The sequence below is a fragment of the Cydia amplana genome, chromosome 16 (genome assembly GCF_948474715.1).
Source record: "Cydia amplana chromosome 16, ilCydAmpl1.1, whole genome shotgun sequence".
NCBI lineage: Eukaryota > Metazoa > Arthropoda > Insecta > Lepidoptera > Tortricidae > Cydia > Cydia amplana.
Window position 1 is genome coordinate 3314934 of NC_086084.1, and position 20011 is coordinate 3334944.

At 47.1% G+C, this 20011-nt stretch overlaps 1 protein-coding gene across 1 annotated transcript in view; it reads right to left on the bottom strand.

The window, feature by feature from the left end:
- Positions 1-439: 439 nt before the first annotated feature.
- The window catches only part of LOC134655264 (tyrosine-protein kinase receptor torso-like), a 32789-nt gene continuing 13217 nt past the window's right edge, over positions 440-20011 (bottom strand). The window contains exons 2-15 of the mRNA XM_063510714.1: positions 18315-18351; positions 17480-17607; positions 16164-16425; positions 15861-15937; positions 15478-15580; positions 14916-15070; positions 12646-12766; positions 11968-12104; positions 11383-11572; positions 10197-10362; positions 9483-9908; positions 8231-8368; positions 1286-1474; positions 440-570 (exon numbers count right to left, since the gene is read on the bottom strand). Of these exons, the coding sequence (XP_063366784.1) occupies positions 444-570; positions 1286-1474; positions 8231-8368; positions 9483-9908; positions 10197-10362; positions 11383-11572; positions 11968-12104; positions 12646-12766; positions 14916-15070; positions 15478-15580; positions 15861-15937; positions 16164-16425; positions 17480-17607; positions 18315-18351 (2256 nt within the window). The 3' untranslated portion in view covers positions 440-443. The remainder of the gene's footprint in view (positions 571-1285; positions 1475-8230; positions 8369-9482; positions 9909-10196; positions 10363-11382; positions 11573-11967; positions 12105-12645; positions 12767-14915; positions 15071-15477; positions 15581-15860; positions 15938-16163; positions 16426-17479; positions 17608-18314; positions 18352-20011) is intronic.

Below are 20011 nucleotides of genomic sequence, written 5' to 3' on the forward strand. Positions count from 1 at the left end.
GTAAAATAATTACTTAAATAATACAGATGTCAGTAATTACAGCATTAGATTTACAAAATCGAGTTAAGTAGGTACAGCAAAGGAGCTTGCTATGCGGGCGAAGGGCGTTCATTGTTAAGAGTGTGAGAGACGGCGTACAATTTGTATGTATGCATACCTCACCCGCTTAGCTATTTCTGCAGCGGACTGTACAAAGAAAAGCAACACGTTGCAGTTTACGTGTACGTTGCACATCATGCAGCTTCATACTTCTATTTCACTACAAGGCACGTTTTCTTTGATATTATATCATATACTTAAGTAGGTATCTTTTTATGGTCCCAATTTAGGTTTTAAGTTTCCCGAATTTTTTCCTTATTTCTAGTGTGTGTAGCGTGTGTGCGAGGCAACGACGAGGCGTCGCTTGCCTCCGAGTCTATAATGGTAGTGAGACTAGTGAGGGTTTAAGAGCACAGCGGTACACTGACACTGATACTTGGAGGCTTGTTCGGTGCGGGAGGCGAGGAGTAGTGGTTGCTGTGTGTGCGAGGCAACGGCGAGGCGTACGCAGAGCCGAGGCGGCGCTTTCCTCTGTCAAAAGAAATATTCAGTTAGATTTAATTAATTTTGCAACGAAGGAGACAATAGTGGACGATAGTATTTCAAAGGTAGGTAGGTTAAAAAAGTCATACGAACCTTAGGCAAAAAAAAGAAAATAATTTTGATGGGACGATATATGAAACTTCTTGCAGAAGTCGGGCAAGGCTGCGTCCAATCTCTTTTGCAAACAACGTGCCTCATTAATCTCATTGTTAACGAAGTGTTACCTTTGCGAATTCATAATCCTCATATAGATGCTCCTTGGCTCTTCAGGCTCGAGTTCCATGTCCATATCTAGCGCTAGATATTGTTCGGCGTAAGCACAGTACAGCATGATCTAAAGGGGCCCACTGATTAACAGTCCGCCGGACGATATCGGCCTGTCAGTTAGAACCAAAAGTTGACAGTTCCGAGCATCTGACAGGCCGATGTCGTCCGGCGGCCTGGTAATCAGTGGGCCCTTTAAGTGTAAGGCCTGAGTGGACGCTCGGAGCGGAGCGTTCGGCGGGGCGTGCAGCGTGGCGTCGGGCTCATGACATGAGTGATGTGAGCAGCGTGCACTAAGGCCGCTCCTATACGCTTGCCTTTGTTTAACATGCACGCCGCACGCCCCGCCCCGCTGCACGCCCAACTCGAGCGTCCATTCAGGCCTTACACTAACTCGCTGAGTAGGTAACGAAGTTCACAAAGGCTTAATAGAGGTTACCTTGCGAACTCCATGATCTTCATGTAGACACTCCGTGGCTCTTCTGGCTTCAACTCCATGTCCAGGTCCAGCGCCAGATATTGTTCAGCACAGGCACAATGCAGCATGTCGTCTAGTTCGCTGTGTAGTTCGGCGAAGGTCGGTCGGTCGCGCGGCCGCGCCTGCCAGCATGCCACCATCAGGTCGTAGCTGAAAAAAAAACACCTATTGTCAGACAGGCTTTAAGAAAGTATGCACCTACCTAATGATCGTGTCACACTCGTCTTTTAAGTTTTTTTGATATTTATTTGAATTTACTTACTCAAAGTCTTAACCCTTAAATACATGATTTTTTCGTTTTGCCCGAAATTAATATATATATCACATAATTGTTTGCCGTTTCTAGGAAAAATAGTAAAAAAAAAAATATATCATCGATTTTCACTGGGAAATCAGTGTTAAAAGTTGCATAGTCTAAATCATATTTTTGGAAATATATAGCTATTAGTAAGGGGTATAGGAAAAATCTTAACTGCCAACAGAAAGGTACACTATTTGTGATGTTCCTATGATAAAATTTGTAAATATAAAATAATTACAAACCCCGAAAAATCTGCCCAAAATCACATACTAAAAATCATCAACTTCCAGGTTTTTCCAAGTTTTCCGACATTTCGTCTATAAACAAATGTAACTTTTATAAATTAAAATACTGCGTAAATTTATGTAATAATTCGGAAAATTTATTAGTTTTACTATTGAAATAATATACAAGAACAAATAGAATTTGTTTAATAATGCATAACATTTGATGTTTATGTTGTGTGTATAAATGCATCACTATGCATTTAAGGGTTAAGTTGCCACGTGGACCCCAGGCTCCCATGAGCCGTGGCAAGAAGCCGGGATAACGCAAGAAAGAAGAATAAGTCTCGAAGTCTCACGCGCATCAAACACGTCATCGTAAGCACGAACGAGATGCAAGGCAAAGTAATGACAAATCTAAATTAAATCAAGTTGTGATTTTTATTTTTTCGAATAGACATCGCTTTTATAACTTAGTTTTTTTGCAATTACCTATTACCTAAACAAGTTACAAATATGTTTACGTTCGTTGACATATTTATTAAAAAAAAATAGTACCTATTTAAAATTTAAATTTCGATTTCCGGCAGATAAAAAGAAAGAGCCCGTAATTCACTGCTACTATGTATATGTATAGGTATATTGACTATCTCAGTTAGTGTTTAAACAACTGCGAATAAACAAAGGTTTACAAAGAGAAACGTAATGAAAACCACTATTTTGTATTTATACCATAAATCATATTCCTAATGCTTCCATTCATGTTCAAAGCTACGGAGCGTGTGCCAAATCCGAAGTGAACTGTTTATTAACTAAATAGATCATGTGGATTTAACGTTACTTTGTAATAACTATTGATTTTCCCAGAAGCGGGGAGTGGGTACCTACCTAATTATTAAATGAATCGAATTTTTTAGCAAAATTCAACAGGCTGTGAGAGAGTTGAAGTCTTACACGTATTTCCCATAGCATACATTGACCGATAGTTATGATTTTGGACTAAAGTTAAGGAGACTTTCTAACGACCAAAAGTAACTGATGCCTACTGTAGCCGCCACTTTTGTTTTTAGCAGTGACCCCTATACCAACACACCGTACGGGACGAATCGCGGGCAAATTTTAGCAGTGACCGAGACCAGCTGTTTGCTGCAGGCCTCGCCACCGTCACCACCTCCCACACACACCGAGTGACCGACATACTCACAGCTGCTTGCTGCAGGCCTCGCCACCGTCACCACCTCCCACACACACCGAGTGACCGCTAAACTCACAGCTGCTTGCTGCAGGCCTCGCCACCGTCACCACCTCCCACACACACCGAGTGACCGACATACTCACAGCTGCTTGCTGCAGGCCTCGCCACCGTCACCACCTCCCACACACACCGAGTGACCGACATACTCACAGCTGCTTGCTGCAGGCCTCGCCACCGTCACCACCTCCCACACACACCGAGTGACCGACATACTCACAGCTGCTTGCTGCAGGCCTCGCCACCGTCACCACCTCCCACACACACCGAGTGACCGCTATACTCACAGCTGCTTGCTGCAGGCCTCGCCACCGTCACCACCTCCCACACACACCGAGTGACCGACATACTCACAGCTGCTTGCTGCAGGCCTCGCCACCGTCACCACCTCCCACACACACCGAGTGACCGCTATACTCACAGCTGCTTGCTGCAGGCCTCGCCACCGTCACCACCTCCCACACACACCGAGTGACCGACATACTCACAGCTGCTTGCTGCAGGCCTCGCCACCGTCACCACCTCCCACACACACCGAGTGACCGACATACTCACAGCTGCTTGCTGCAGGCGTCGCCACAGTCACCACCTCCCACACACACCGAGTGACCGCTATACTCACAGCTGCTTGCTGCAGGCCTCGCCACCGTCACCACCTCCCACACACACCGAGTGACCGACATACTCACAGCTGCTTGCTGCAGGCCTCGCCACCGTCACCACCTCCCACACACACCGAGTGACCGACATACTCACAGCTGCTTGCTGCAGGCCTCGCCACCGTCACCACCTCCCACACACACCGAGTGACCGCTAAACTCACAGCTGCTTGCTGCAGGCCTCGCCACCGTCACCACCTCCCACACACACCGAGTGACCGACATACTCACAGCTGCTTGCTGCAGGCCTCGCCACCGTCACCACCTCCCACACACACCGAGTGACCGACATACTCACAGCTGCTTGCTGCAGGCCTCGCCACCGTCACCACCTCCCACACACACCGAGTGACCGACATACTCACAGCTGCTTGCTGCAGGCCTCGCCACCGTCACCACCTCCCACACACACCGAGTGACCGCTATACTCACAGCTGCTTGCTGCAGGCCTCGCCACCGTCACCACCTCCCACACACACCGAGTGACCGACATACTCACAGCTGCTTGCTGCAGGCCTCGCCACCGTCACCACCTCCCACACACACCGAGTGACCGCTATACTCACAGCTGCTTGCTGCAGGCCTCGCCACCGTCACCACCTCCCACACACACCGAGTGACCGACATACTCACAGCTGCTTGCTGCAGGCCTCGCCACCGTCACCACCTCCCACACACACCGAGTGACCGACATACTCACAGCTGCTTGCTGCAGGCGTCGCCACAGTCACCACCTCCCACACACACCGAGTGACCGCTATACTCACAGCTGCTTGCTGCAGGCCTCGCCACCGTCACCACCTCCCACACACACCGAGTGACCGACATACTCACAGCTGCTTGCTGCAGGCCTCGCCACCGTCACCACCTCCCACACACACCGAGTGACCGACATACTCACAGCTGCTTGCTGCAGGCCTCGCCACCGTCACCACCTCCCACACACACCGAGTGACCGCTATACTCACAGCTGCTTGCTGCAGGCCTCGCCACCGTCACCACCTCCCACACACACCGAGTGACCGACATACTCACAGCTGCTTGCTGCAGGCCTCGCCACCGTCACCACCTCCCACACACACCGAGTGACCGACATACTCACAGCTGCTTGCTGCAGGCCTCGCCACCGTCACCACCTCCCACACACACCGAGTGACCGACATACTCACAGCTGCTTGCTGCAGGCCTCGCCACCGTCACCACCTCCCACACACACCGAGTGACCGACATACTCACAGCTGCTTGCTGCAGGCCTCGCCACCGTCACCACCTCCCACACACACCGAGTGACCGCTATACTCACAGCTGCTTGCTGCAGGCCTCGCCACCGTCACCACCTCCCACACACACCGAGTGACCGACATACTCACAGCTGCTTGCTGCAGGCCTCGCCACCGTCACCACCTCCCACACACACCGAGTGACCGCTATACTCACAGCTGCTTGCTGCAGGCCTCGCCACCGTCACCACCTCCCACACACACCGAGTGACCGACATACTCACAGCTGCTTGCTGCAGGCGTCGCCACAGTCACCACCTCCCACACACACCGAGTGACCGCTATACTCACAGCTGCTTGCTGCAGGCCTCGCCACCGTCACCACCTCCCACACACACCGAGTGACCGACATACTCACAGCTGCTTGCTGCAGGCCTCGCCACCGTCACCACCTCCCACACACACCGAGTGACCGACATACTCACAGCTGCTTGCTGCAGGCCTCGCCACCGTCACCACCTCCCACACACACCGAGTGACCGACATACTCACAGCTGCTTGCTGCAGGCCTCGCCACCGTCACCACCTCCCACACACACCGAGTGACCGCTATACTCACAGCTGCTTGCTGCAGGCCTCGCCACCGTCACCACCTCCCACACACACCGAGTGACCGACATACTCACAGCTGCTTGCTGCAGGCCTCGCCACCGTCACCACCTCCCACACACACCGAGTGACCGACATACTCACAGCTGCTTGCTGCAGGCCTCGCCACCGTCACCACCTCCCACACACACCGAGTGACCGCTATACTCACAGCTGCTTGCTGCAGGCCTCGCCACCGTCACCACCTCCCACACACACCGAGTGACCGACATACTCACAGCTGCCTGCTGCAGGCCTCGCCACCGTCACCACCTCCCACACACACCGAGTGACCGACATACTCACAGCTGCTTGCTGCAGGCCTCGCCACCGTCACCACCTCCCACACACACCGAGTGACCGACATACAGCTGCTTGCTGCAGGCCTCGCCACCGTCACCACCTCCCACACACACCGAGTGACCGACATACTCACAGCTGCTTGCTGCAGGCCTCGCCACCGTCACCACCTCCCACACACACCTAGTGACCGACATACTCACAGCTGCTTGCTGCAGGCCTCGCCACCGTCACCACCTCCCACACACACCGAGTGACCGACATACTCACAGCTGCTTGCTGCAGGCCTCGCCACCGTCACCACCTCCCACACACACCGAGTGACCGCTATACTCACAGCTGCTTGCTGCAGGCCTCGCTACCGTCGCCACCTCCCACACACTCCGAGTGACCGACATACTCACAGCTGCTTGCTGCAGGCCTCGCCACCGTCACCACCTCCCACACACCGAGTGACCGCTATACTCACAGCTGCTTGCTGCTGGCGTTGGGCCGCGGCATGCGGTAGCCGGCGCGCAGCAGGCGCGGCAGGCGCGCGGCCGCCACGTCGGCGTACGGCGCGCCGCCCCCCGTCACCACCTCCCACACACCGAGTGACCGCTATACTCACAGCTGCTTGCTGCTGGCGTTGGGCCGCGGCATGCGGTAGCCGGCGCGCAGCAGGCGCGGCAGGCGCGCGGCCGCCACGTCGGCGTACGGCGCGCCGCCCCCCGTCACCACCTCCCACACACCGAGTGACCGCTATACTCACAGCTGCTTGCTGCTGGCGTTGGGCCGCGGCATGCGGTAGCCGGCGCGCAGCAGGCGCGGCAGGCGCGCGGCCGCCACGTCGGCGTACGGCGCGCCGCCCCCCGTCACCACCTCCCACACACCGAGTGACCGCTATACTCACAGCTGCTTGCTGCTGGCGTTGGGCCGCGGCATGCGGTAGCCGGCGCGCAGCAGGCGCGGCAGGCGCGCGGCCGCCACGTCGGCGTACGGCGCGCCGCCCCCCGTCACCACCTCCCACACACCGAGTGACCGCTATACTCACAGCTGCTTGCTGCTGGCGTTGGGCCGCGGCATGCGGTAGCCGGCGCGCAGCAGGCGCGGCAGGCGCGCGGCCGCCACGTCGGCGTACGGCGCGCCGCCCCCCGTCACCACCTCCCACACACCGAGTGACCGCTATACTCACAGCTGCTTGCTGCTGGCGTTGGGCCGCGGCATGCGGTAGCCGGCGCGCAGCAGGCGCGGCAGGCGCGCGGCCGCCACGTCGGCGTACGGCGCGCCGCCCCCCGTCACCACCTCCCACACACCGAGTGACCGCTATACTCACAGCTGCTTGCTGCTGGCGTTGGGCCGCGGCATGCGGTAGCCGGCGCGCAGCAGGCGCGGCAGGCGCGCGGCCGCCACGTCGGCGTACGGCGCGCCGCCCCCCGTCACCACCTCCCACACACCGAGTGACCGCTATACTCACAGCTGCTTGCTGCTGGCGTTGGGCCGCGGCATGCGGTAGCCGGCGCGCAGCAGGCGCGGCAGGCGCGCGGCCGCCACGTCGGCGTACGGCGCGCCGCCCCCCGTCACCACCTCCCACACACCGAGTGACCGCTATACTCACAGCTGCTTGCTGCTGGCGTTGGGCCGCGGCATGCGGTAGCCGGCGCGCAGCAGGCGCGGCAGCCGCGCGGCCGCCACGTCGGCGTACGGCGCGCCGCCCCCCGTCACCACCTCCCACACACCGAGTGACCGCTATACTCACAGCTGCTTGCTGCTGGCGTTGGGCCGCGGCATGCGGTAGCCGGCGCGCAGCAGGCGCGGCAGCCGCGCGGCCGCCACGTCGGCGTACGGCGCGCCGCCCCCCGTCACCACCTCCCACACACCGAGTGACCGCTATACTCACAGCTGCTTGCTGCTGGCGTTGGGCCGCGGCATGCGGTAGCCGGCGCGCAGCAGGCGCGGCAGGCGCGCGGCCGCCACGTCGGCGTACGGCGCGCCGCCCCCCGTCACCACCTCCCACACACCGAGTGACCGCTATACTCACAGCTGCTTGCTGCTGGCGTTGGGCCGCGGCATGCGGTAGCCGGCGCGCAGCAGGCGCGGCAGCCGCGCGGCCGCCACGTCGGCGTACGGCGCGCCGCCCCCCGTCACCACCTCCCACACACCGAGTGACCGCTATACTCACAGCTGCTTGCTGCTGGCGTTGGGCCGCGGCATGCGGTAGCCGGCGCGCAGCAGGCGCGGCAGGCGCGCGGCCGCCACGTCGGCGTACGGCGCGCCGCCCCCCGTCACCACCTCCCACACACCGAGTGACCGCTATACTCACAGCTGCTTGCTGCTGGCGTTGGGCCGCGGCATGCGGTAGCCGGCGCGCAGCAGGCGCGGCAGCCGCGCGGCCGCCACGTCGGCGTACGGCGCGCCGCCCACCGTCACCACTTCCCACACCACCACGCCGAACGACCAGCTGGAAAAACACCAACGTCGTCATACAAAATACCTAGTCAAATTTAATAGTTAAAAATACGCAAGCCGATGACGATTTAATTAAATTGATTTAAAACTCCGACTTTTATAAACAGCAAGCGTATTGTAGGGACTGCATCCTACATTCGCCCAAGCTTAGATGATATTAAATAAATAATTAAATAAATTAAATTTTAGCTTTTCCCGTTATACGCAATGTGCATAGCATTCGTAACGGTAACTTTGTTTCTTTATTGGCGTTAGGAATAAGCTTGTAAAAGTATTGTAAAATGCATTTCCTTTTCCTTGTCGGCACTGACTCTTTGTTTGTCCATCTTTGTTTTATTTCTTTGTCGGTGTCCGAATACCTATTGTAAACTTAAGTAATAAACTAATTTGTAGCCAGCGTGAGAAACGCTAGGATCCATGTGCAAACCGTTATCGGTCCTGTACCGCTATCCCGATGAGCCTGATGCTTACCTGCAAAGTTATGGTCATCGGAATCGCGGGGAGTCAGAGATAGTTCTGAGTTAGACGTCAACTCGTCGAGTTGTCTCGTACCTTTATTATCACAGGTCGAGTTTGATTTTATATCGCTCCCTACTACTACTACTACTAGTTAATATTGTAATTTTTGTTAGTTTAGTTTTTGAGTAGTGTTAAATAGAGTAATTATTTTTCCGGAGTCTACATTTTTATTTACAATAATCCCAACACCTTAGTACGCATACCAAACCCCACTGCCAAAGTATTATAATCGAAATAGCATTTTTATAGTCACGTTCCAACAAGCAGGTAAGTGCGTGACCGTTGTCTTAATTGTCTTATTTACTGTGGTAGGTACCTACTTAAGTGATAAAATGCGTCCATAATTAGGCCGTTGTGTTCATATTTGTTTAAAATAGCTGTTTAGCTTATTTACCTACATGTTTATAAGACTGTTTGTTTCTAAAAAAAAAAAAAAAAAAAAAAATAAGTCAAAAGTCAAAAGATAAAATATATTGTAACCTTTCGAGATCAGGGGAAAAAATTAAGTAAAATCAATACAATCAATAGGTCCTCACCCGAGGCCTAAAGACCTAGGCCTAATGACTTGTCAACCAACTAATACTTACACATCGCTCTGCGTAGTATATATCCTGTGTGTCAAAGACTCCAAAGCCATCCATTTCACCGGCATCTTTCCGTTGCCCTTCTGCTTATACTGATTCTCTTGATAAATGTCCCTGGACAGTCCAAAGTCCGCTATCTTCAGTGTCCTATCGCTGGTCACCAGTATATTTCTGGCTGCCAAGTCTCGGTGGACTACTCTGTTAGAAGCTAAGAACTCCATTCCCATGGCAATCTGACGACAGAAAGACAGAAGGTCCACGTAAGTCAGTTCAGTGTCGCAGACTCCGTTGAGGTCGTACATCTTATTGACCACCAGTTTGGAGTGTTCGTGAGAACTCTTGAAGAGATCGTTGCGATAGTTGGAGGTTTCAAAGTTGTTGTTGCAGTACTTGGCGTTGCGTTTGGAAACCATCACGTCCCACGAGCACCTGAAATTATTGTTCAGTTACGTACTGTGCGTGTTAACTGAAAGCGCTTCAGCTCTGCTACTGAACAGTTAGATAGCCAGTAGCCAGAGTAATTATTCGCTGATTTTCGATCTATTACGACTTTTTCTTAAGTTGGTGGCAAGGAACCTGTCTACACTCCCGTGTAAACGGTGTAAAAGAAATATTAGCTTCATTATGTTTGCTGCAAATGAGAGAAGGGCAAAGAGCCCTAGGGTTCACCCACTCAGCAGCTTACCTCACCTCAACCTCAACCTCAACAGTAGTTACCTCAAGTAAGAGAGCAAGTCCCCGCGACTGCAGTACTCGGCGACTATGAGAGGCCTCCGGCCGCTGCAGCAGCCCACGAGGCTGACCACGTGAGGGTGCGCGCCGACGCTCTTCATCAGCTCTGTCTCTGCGCGGAACGAGCGCACTTCGTCTCTGGATGGGTAGTCTGAAGCATAGAGAAAAAAATACATAGAGTGCTCACTCCATACATCAGTTTTAGTACCAAAAAGACTAATAGCATCTAGCATCGAGTAGCGGAACTATCAGTACTGCTACTTGACAATAGATGTAGCACCGACCGGAAAGTCTTATGCTGTTGAGATAAGACTTTCCGGTCGGTGCTACATCTATTGTCAAGTAGCAGTACTGACAGTTCCGCTACTCGATGCTAGATGTAGACACTGAAATTAATAGTCTGAACTGATGTATGGAGTGAGCACTCTTGTCTTACTTATTTCTCTATGTCTGAAGGGATGTTTATATAGACGGTCAAGCAGATCTTGTCAGTAGAAAAAATCGCGAAATTCAAATTTTCTATGGGACGATATCCTTTCGCGCCTACATTTTTCAAATTTGCCGCCTTTTTCTACTGACAAGATCTACTTAACCAAGTAGGTATATTAATAATAACATTGAACAATCAGCAGTAGAGGTAGATAGGAACGAAAGTAGTAACATTTCATTTAACATATCCATTGAGAAGTTTCCCGAATATAGCTACTCTACTGATGACCGACGCATGTTCCAACAGTTTTTAATTACTGGTAGGTCGCTGACTATTCATGCCAATTATTGCTCGGCCATCACTTGTAGGAGGAATCCTACAAGAGATGGCCGAGAAGTCACTCATCTCATGTGTGTTAATTCGAAAAATATGGGTAAGTAGTTACTCTCGCGTCTTTCGTCACCGGTAGTTCCTTTATTGTTTCGGAGATTAGTTTTATTGGATTGCCTTCCAGATTTTCTTGTGAAATATGAAACCTATAAGTTTTTATTTTCAAACTGAGCCAAGTCGGGTCCAAAGGTCCCCATCACATAGCAGCGTTACCCCACTGTATGGCAATGGAGACCTGTTGGACAAGCTGACCTGTTGTACAAGCTGACCTGAGGACCTGTTGACTCAGAAAGGGGTTTTTTGCGGCAGTCTTAGATCAATAGAAACTAGATTACATTTCTTTGGTCTTACCTTTAAGCATTTTAACCGCGACTGCCTTGCCAGGCGCTAGCGTCCCTCGCCGCACCACACCAAAGGCGCCCTCGCCTATAACTTCGTGTAACTGAAGCTTCTCCGGGCGAATCTCCCAGCTGTCTTCAGTAACTGGTAGGTCACAGATTATCTCAGGAAACAGTTTCTTTGGGAAGTCGTCTGGATCGTCCTGAATTACGTTTTAAATCTATTAGATTAATTTAGTTACTATGATGCATTGGCAGTAGCAATAGAGAAAAATAAACATTGGTAAGCGACAAAGAATGGAACTGCTACAGTTGGTACTTTTAAACTTTTTTCTGCAAAGTCGATGCAGAGTTGGCTTAAATAGATTTACGTATCCTGCTAGGTCCCGGAAGCTTTTGTTTTGTTTTAAATTCGGAACGATGTCTTGTGTAATAAAGATACAGTTGGTCAAACCAATTTTTCAGTAAATAAGATCAAAAAAACCTATACCTACTCATCTTTTTCTTTTGGGTGCTAGCACTATTGTAAAGACAAAGACAGTATTATATTTATGATTCTCTCTATGTTTGGAATGAGATAGTCACATGCGTATTTTACCTGAAGGAACAGCAGTTTCGCCTTACTCTCGCGGCGGCGTCTGCACCAGACGACGACGCTCACCAGCATGGTTGCCAACAAGAGCATGGCCAGAAGAGAGCCCAGCACCGGCACTGAGCTGGATGCTATCTGCCCACCTACGATGTCCAAACGGTTAAGAAATTAGTGGAGTCAAAGGTTGGAGGTAGGTCGAAGCGCTGGTGGCCTAGCGGTAAGTCGCACGACTTGCAATCCGGAGGTCGCGGGTTCAAACCCCGGCTCGTACCAATGAGTTTTTCGGAAGTTACGTACGACATATCATTTGATATTTACCAGTCGCTTCTCGGTGAAGGAAAACATCGTGAGGAAACCGGACTAATCCTAATAAGGCCTAGTTTCCCCTCTGGGTTGGAAGGTCAGATGGCAGTCGCTTTCGTAGCTTCAGTAGTGCCCACGCCAGTTCCTGGGATTAGTTGCGAAGCGGACCCAAGGCTCCCATGTGCCGTGGCAAAATGCCGGGACAACGCGAGGAAGATGATGATGAAAGGTTGGAGGAAGGTGTAAGAGGCAGGGCGCAAAACGTTAATCTGAGATATTGTACCTACTTTTCAGAATTTACTGATGAAGCTAACATCTTCCAGCCCCGCATAGTTTGAAGAAGCCAATAGAATCGATAAGCCTATAATACCTATGACTTACGCGGAAAAATGCCGCGGACGCCCTCGTGCATACAGACGGGGCCCTTGAAAGCGCATACCGACACGCTGAATTCGTACAGCCCATAGTCCGACACTCCGGTGAACGTCATTTCTGTAGCCTTCTGTGGGGTAAAAATGTTTAGATTACTTTAAAATACTTGTAATGGCGCTGGTAATGTAGAAATAGTTATTTTCGATACAAGTGCGAAAAAGAGGAAATTCGAAACGAGTAGCGATAAATTAAAACACGACCGAAGGGAGTGTTTTAATTTAAATCGACACTAGTTGCGAATTACCTATTCGCACGTGTAACGAACAACGTTTTACAGTACATATGGCTCTTTAAAGTTTCGACATACGCACGAAAAGTGCTATTTTACGCACTAGTGCGGAAAAGTAGCCCCATATGTACTGTAAAAAAGTTTTGATTCGTTTATTTTATTTTTGAATGCTTGCTCTTGCTCGCTTTCTCCAGTCCGGTCTTCTACTCATATGGAAAGCATTGGTGATAGATAACAGTTAGCCTAGAATTGTGAAATACTAAAATCTGAATAAACTCAACCGCTCTCATTGCATGTATGACCTTCTATGCTTATGCATTTTACGCAACTGGCAGTGGTGAATTATCTTTTAGGCAAACTAGGCACGTTACTATAGGAATGTCTAATTACAAAGGATGTCGATGAGGTACTAGCTTTGGATGCGGTCAATATTTTACGACATTTATTAGTCTGTGTCGGACTGGCACATACCTAGTTATCTGGGGGCATGGCAGTGCCCCGCCAAGTAGAGCAAAATTGTATTGACCTGCAGGGGCCCGTTTCTCAAAAGCTTGTAATTTGTAATACAAGTGGATGTCAATTTTTGACAGAAACGACTTTTGATAGAAAGGGACTTCCATTTGTATTACAAGTTATAAGCTTTTGAGAAACGGGCCCCTGCACTCTTAACTGTCAATCAGTAAAGGTAAACCATGTCTCTGCAACCAGTTAGATGCAGTATGTATGTATGTATATACTTTATTGCACATGGAAATAAAAACACGAGAAACATAGTTACAGAGTAAATTAAATACAACAAAGGCGAACTTATCCCTGTATGGGATCTCTTCCAGTTAACCTTTGAGGAAACGAATAAAACAAAACAGAAGTAACGATGAATGACAAACAAAAACAATAGTGTACAATCACTAAAATTAATGAAATGCAAGTTTTGAATACACATTGCTACAAATAATACCTATATATAAACATAAATAGAAATACGTAAATAAATAAAAATAAAGCGTACATATATAAATATAACCTAAATAAAATAAATAAATAAACAAATACTCAATATACAGGGTGTCCCAAGAAGTAGTGATATACTGAAGCTGGGAGGTAGAGGACCTAGAGGGCTATCTGAATCACCCCCATGTATGTTCCGCGATTTTTCGTATTTTCGGAGTTATGATTTTTTTTAATTTTTCACCTATCGCCGAGTACGATGAGATTTTTATTTATGGTGACGTGAATTATTGCGGTAGATGCTTGATATTTTTTGTGTGCTACGCTGATAGATAGGCCAATTCAGTATGGTAACATTTAGGTACTATCGTTAGATCTTTGAATGGAATTAAAAAAAAATTAATGCCAAGAAAGATAAAATTACCCAGTATGTTCACAACTTCAAGGGCGCTTAGAAAAATAAAACATACTGGGTAATTTTATCTTTCTTGGCATTAATTTTTTTTTTATTCCATTCAGAGATCTAACGATAGTAAATGTTACCATACTGAATTGGCCTGTCTATCAGCTTAGCACACAAAAAAAATCAAGCATCTACCGCAATAATTCACGTCACCATAAATAAAAATCTCATCGTACTCGGCGATAGGTGAAAAATTAAAAAAAATCATAACTCCGAAAATACGAAAAATCGCGGAACATACATGGGGGTGATTCAGATAGCCCTCTAGGTCCTCTACCTCCCAGCTTCAGTATATCACTACTTCTTGGGACACCCTGTATATCACAAATAAATAGATATGAGCTCGAACCAGAAAAGTAAAGGAAACTAAAGAAGTACTAATCGAGGAAAACCGAACTACTTATGTATCGGAAAGCCACAATTTTTTAAGCCTCTCCTTGAGTGATGCTACAGATTGGGATTGCCTCATGGACACCGGTATCTCGTTCCATAGCTTCACGGCAGCAGTCTGCATGTGTCGGGCCTAATATGATTCAATCTAGTAGTTTTTAGTTTCTTATAATCATACAGCGAACTTACCCCGGACACATTGATCTTGTATTCCTCTTCGCCAACTTGGAGCTCGACCCGGTACCGGTCCGGGCTGTGTTCCGGCTGCAGCCAGCTGACGCCGATGTCCCACGCATCCCCGTTGGGAACAGGGAGCAATGTGATGTTCTTGACTCCCTGCGGTTCTGATATAAAGAACGACAATGTATTTTTCTAGAAATATAATGAAGAGTAAGGTCAACCGAGGTAAATGCGTCTTTTAAAGATTTCTTCTAAACGGAACATTTTAGAACTATTGCAACCCTCTCTGTTCGAAGTGTAGCCACTGAACTTTTAATGCAGACGGCTATAATAGTTATAATATTAATATGTTGCGTTTCGAAGATATCTTCAAATGACGCATTTACCACAAGAGACGCATTTTCCTCGGTTTACCTTAATAACTAATAACTTTCCATTATTTTTCTTGATCCGCAAGTGTATTACAAATCGTATACAAAAACTATAAATAATTCAGTTTATTCGCCTTCACAAATTTCATGTACAGTGCTGTGAACGAGGAACGATATTATACTTTAAGATTCGTAGGTACCTATGTCGTACAGAAGTCCGCCCTTGCCATAACCTGAGACTGCGAAGTAACATTTGCTCCCCAAGGGCACGGCTTGAGAATACGTGATTTCTGTTTCTCCTGGCTGGTGAATAAGAAATACAATTTAAAAAGTTATTAAATAGATATGATAACATACAGAGAAAATCGTGTAACCTCGTGTCGTAAGCAGTCAAGGTGCTTGTCAAAAGCAGTGTTACACAATTTTTGTACAAGCCAATACTATATGAAACAGATGTACGAGTAACTATATACATGTGCCAATTTACTTCACATTAAAAATCTGCTCCAATGTATTTATGTTCCAGGAATAAAAGAAACGTTGCACATGTTCTTTGGCCAAAATCAAACAGTCATCTACTAACCTTACAATGAATGACCTCTTCGGTGCGAAAGTTGGTTATAGGGCAGTCATTTATTACTCTGAATGATTTATCCGATTCTGAAAAATAGAAGTAAAGTACCTATTATGAACAAACGAATCAAGAAATTTAGAAATCAGTTCCATAAGGGTATGTGCGGGAACTCTAGGGAATTAAGTGTTTTGGGAAAAATTCAGACACTAAATATAAAAAATACGGACTGGCTTTACACTCAGAAAAATATTGGTTATTTTGAAACTGATTGAAAACGAATGTTTCATAAATATTAACGAAGAATAATCTTACCATTATTGATTTTCCAAGTGAAAATAACATTAGAACACTGGCAATTCATCATGTCACTATAATCCCTATCAATGTTGATGGTATAATTTATCTTTTGCTCATTTTGGTGAGTGACATTCCTTGCAAGTAACTTTGGACCCCGAAGCCAGGGCGAGTGGGTCCCATTGTCAACCACAGCTGACGTCCAAAAAGTGTAGTTTTGAGTGTTGTTTAGCCAGACTTTTTCATTGCGTGACGGTGGTATCAGGAGATGTTGTACGATCTGAAAGTATGAGATAAATAGATTGAAAAGTGTATGTTATTTGTAATTTATTCCTACATGTGTTACTTATTTATAACTAACTCAAAGGCAAGGAAAGGGTCGAACTCTAAATAGTTCACTACTGCATCGTCTGCATCACCTGAGCTTGCTTGTTGGTTGTGGCATTGGCGGTGTTCGTTCTTATTTTCCGTTTATGTTTAAAATTGTAATATTTCTAAGTTAGCAAGCTCTCAGGGCGGCCATTAAAGAAACCACAGAACATATTAAAGAGGTTAGAACGGCTATCGCGCGTAGTTAGTATCGGAACCGGTGTCGCCGCTCGTTCCTCTCCACATTTCCACATTTCTCGCGCAACGGTAGTAAAAACTTGTGTGCCTCGTGAATGGATACGCCTCCTTTAGACAGATTTGATGTCTGGCTTCTTAATCTGAACGTTATTGTGGTGCAAAAGGCATGTTTACGTTTTTCGGTCAGCGCGGGCGAGTACTAGCATGCGAGCGTTTGCTCATAACCGGCGGCGACACGTACCCTGCTCGCATGGCGATGCGAGCAGGGTACGTGTCGCCGCCGGTTATAGAACAAGTAGAATGGCGATTCTACTTGTTCTGTGAAAGAAACGTACTCGCTTCACGTCGACGCTTGCTCATCTATAATACATTTCACAAACCAATGGTGCAAAATTCGCTGAGTGCATTCATTTCGCGATGCAGCGCAGCCGACGCAACTAAAGACAGAGATTTAAAAGAGATTTTTGAAGTGAAAACTTCTTTAGCGGCGCTATGCACTTTTTAGAGGTGGGGAAAAATGTTTAACTCGCGACAGATGACGTGACCGTAAGACGGACAGGTGACCTGATCGAAAAACTGTTACAATGTCATTGAGTTTCCCTCTAACTGGTATTAATATAACTCGAGTACTAACAGTGATGTGCTTAGGGGTTTCAAGTAATGCGACGAAATAACGCTAGATGGCGTTAACCTCAATTATACATAGTGCTGCAGACATTTTGCACTAGTCATTGAATTTTTAATTAATTATGTACTTAGTTACTTACATGACTCTCGTCATCAGACACCATGATAACGGCTTGCATGAAATCTGAAGGCGATATTTCATAATAGACTTCTGTATCCAGCTTCGTGATATTAAGTTCCGATGGTGGTGCCAATAGAACCGGCGGACCTAAAATAGTGTTGTAATTATAATTAGTTGCAGTAGTAAGGTAGAAGGCTCGGATTCGGCACAACCGCAGTAGAGATCCAGTTTTAGGAATATAAAGCATCACAAAAGTTGTTGTAAGTTAGTCAAGAACTACCAGGCGTGTCTCACTCCTCGATTTCGTCGCTTTGCTACAGGTAGCTAAAAGTACATCCGTTCGACCCCAATTTTGGGGAAAGCCATAAGCCGCGCGTGGCGCTGTCGCCACCTAGCGGCCATATCTGTGCTGATCGTAACAGACGCGTTTTGTTAGAGAGTGAGTCTTCTGTACTTTAGTACTATTATTTATTCTGTGGAACTACCTAATTAAATATGTTTATCTGTGTGTTTTAAATATTGGGAGTTACACGTGTGTGGTGGCAAAAAATCCGGGGGTAGGTACCTCGATCGAGCAGAAAAAACCTCGAAAAAGGCATTTAAAAACATGCCTAAAAATTCGGTCAGGGTCCTTTTATCATACACAGACCCTGAGGATAAGGCCAAAAGACGGGAAACAGAGGGATCCCTTTGAATGCATGGGAACTTTGCGGACCGTGCCAGTTGACAAGTCTTCTGTTTGGTCCTAATGGCGCTCCATGTCACTTTTAGATGGTACATATATATATAGGTGTTATTTATGAATTTTATGATTGAAAGGAATTGTAAATATAAAAGATTAAAAAAATACTCACTTAGCCAGTTAGATAAACATACGGGGTCGTCCGGTGCCTGAAAGAATTGAATAAAGTTATGTTTTTGCTAATGTTTTACTCGTTATGTTTTATATTTACATACAAATATCTTTATTCAGTAATAAAGGATATATTTTAGCTTACATTTTAGTTCACAACTAATAAACATATACTAAGAAAATAATGACGTAGTTATAGCACAACAGCAGGAGTTAATTGAGTTTTGATTGGATGGATTGCCGTTTCGGGAACGATATTATCGCGTCCGATATTCCCACGGGGTAAATCTACGCATGGGATATCTCTAAAGTATTTAGTGAGTACAAGTAGGGGTCATTGGCAGTGATCACGATCAGATCACCAGGCCACCGACTCCCAGGCATCAAACTGTAGGTCAGTTCACGCCCGACCGTTGAGGTAGACTCCACTCCAATACTACAACTATTATATTCCAAAACGACTTAAGTACCAGAGAATGTATACGTTCACTTTACATTTAGATTGGTAGACACGCGGTAGACGGAGTTCACGTACGATAACAGATAATTAATTCTTTGTAAGAGGGCTTAATAAATAAACTTTATAAATAAATACGGTGCAGTCGGAAACGTACGTTCTATATCTCCATATTTTTAAAATACCGGTGTATCAATATTAGGTATCGTATGCTAATTAGAAATTTAGAAAAAAAAGGGGAAAAATAATGTTTTTTGACGCGATACATTTTTTTTCTATGTCAGTAGGTCATCCAAGTAGTCGGCGGTCAACCCTCCATACAAATGCCAAAAATGTTTCGCGTTAAAAAATCTTTTACTTTTTCCTAATCAGAACACGACACCGAATATGCTCATAAACGGATCACCACTATTTTTGGTACACCTTGTAGAGGTACACATTATCTTACTGGAACAGGCAGTTAGACTCCAACCACGCTAACATTGCACTGACTTGGCAGTAACAATGCAACCTCAAACATCGGTGGAACATTTCTAGAGACTGAGCTGAAAGGAAAGTGTTTTTACTATTACTATTTATGATTAAACAGATATTTTAGCAAAACTTTCTTAACATTTCTTTCAGCAGTTTTTCCTGCTGACTGTCTACTTAGATAACAAAATTAATATTTTATACAGCCGTGCTTTGTTAAAAGCAACCTAAAGTCATGTACATAAGGTTCATAATCCAACACAAAGCTATTATATTATGATCATGCAAGTGTTGTGGCTCGTATGTAAAGACGTGTTTACACTGTGTAGACTGTCTTCGTTAGTGTTCTTCGACTGATTAATAGCAACCGTCGAAAGGAAAGACAAAACAATATGTAGGTAAATGCGCCCTAAGATTTGGAGTTATCGCCTGCTGTCAATGACATATTTGGCATTCCGTCCCGTAAACATGTTTTTCTAGACAGGGTGGAATTATTCATAAGTGGAAATATATGTTTTGTATACCTAATATCTATTTTGTTTACTGTTTACAAACAATCCTAGATAAGGCTTGGGGAAATTAATTCAACACCTATAATTGCTCGCGTTATTATTAGGAAAATCTCATCAGCTTAATGATCTTGATCTGGTATGAGATCATTTGAAAAACTTAATCCCACAGAAAGCTCAATTAGACTTGTATTTCGAAACGTTCGTATTTGTCATGCTGCTTCAGTCAATCTCAGTACTTTTTTATAGATTGCTCAATGC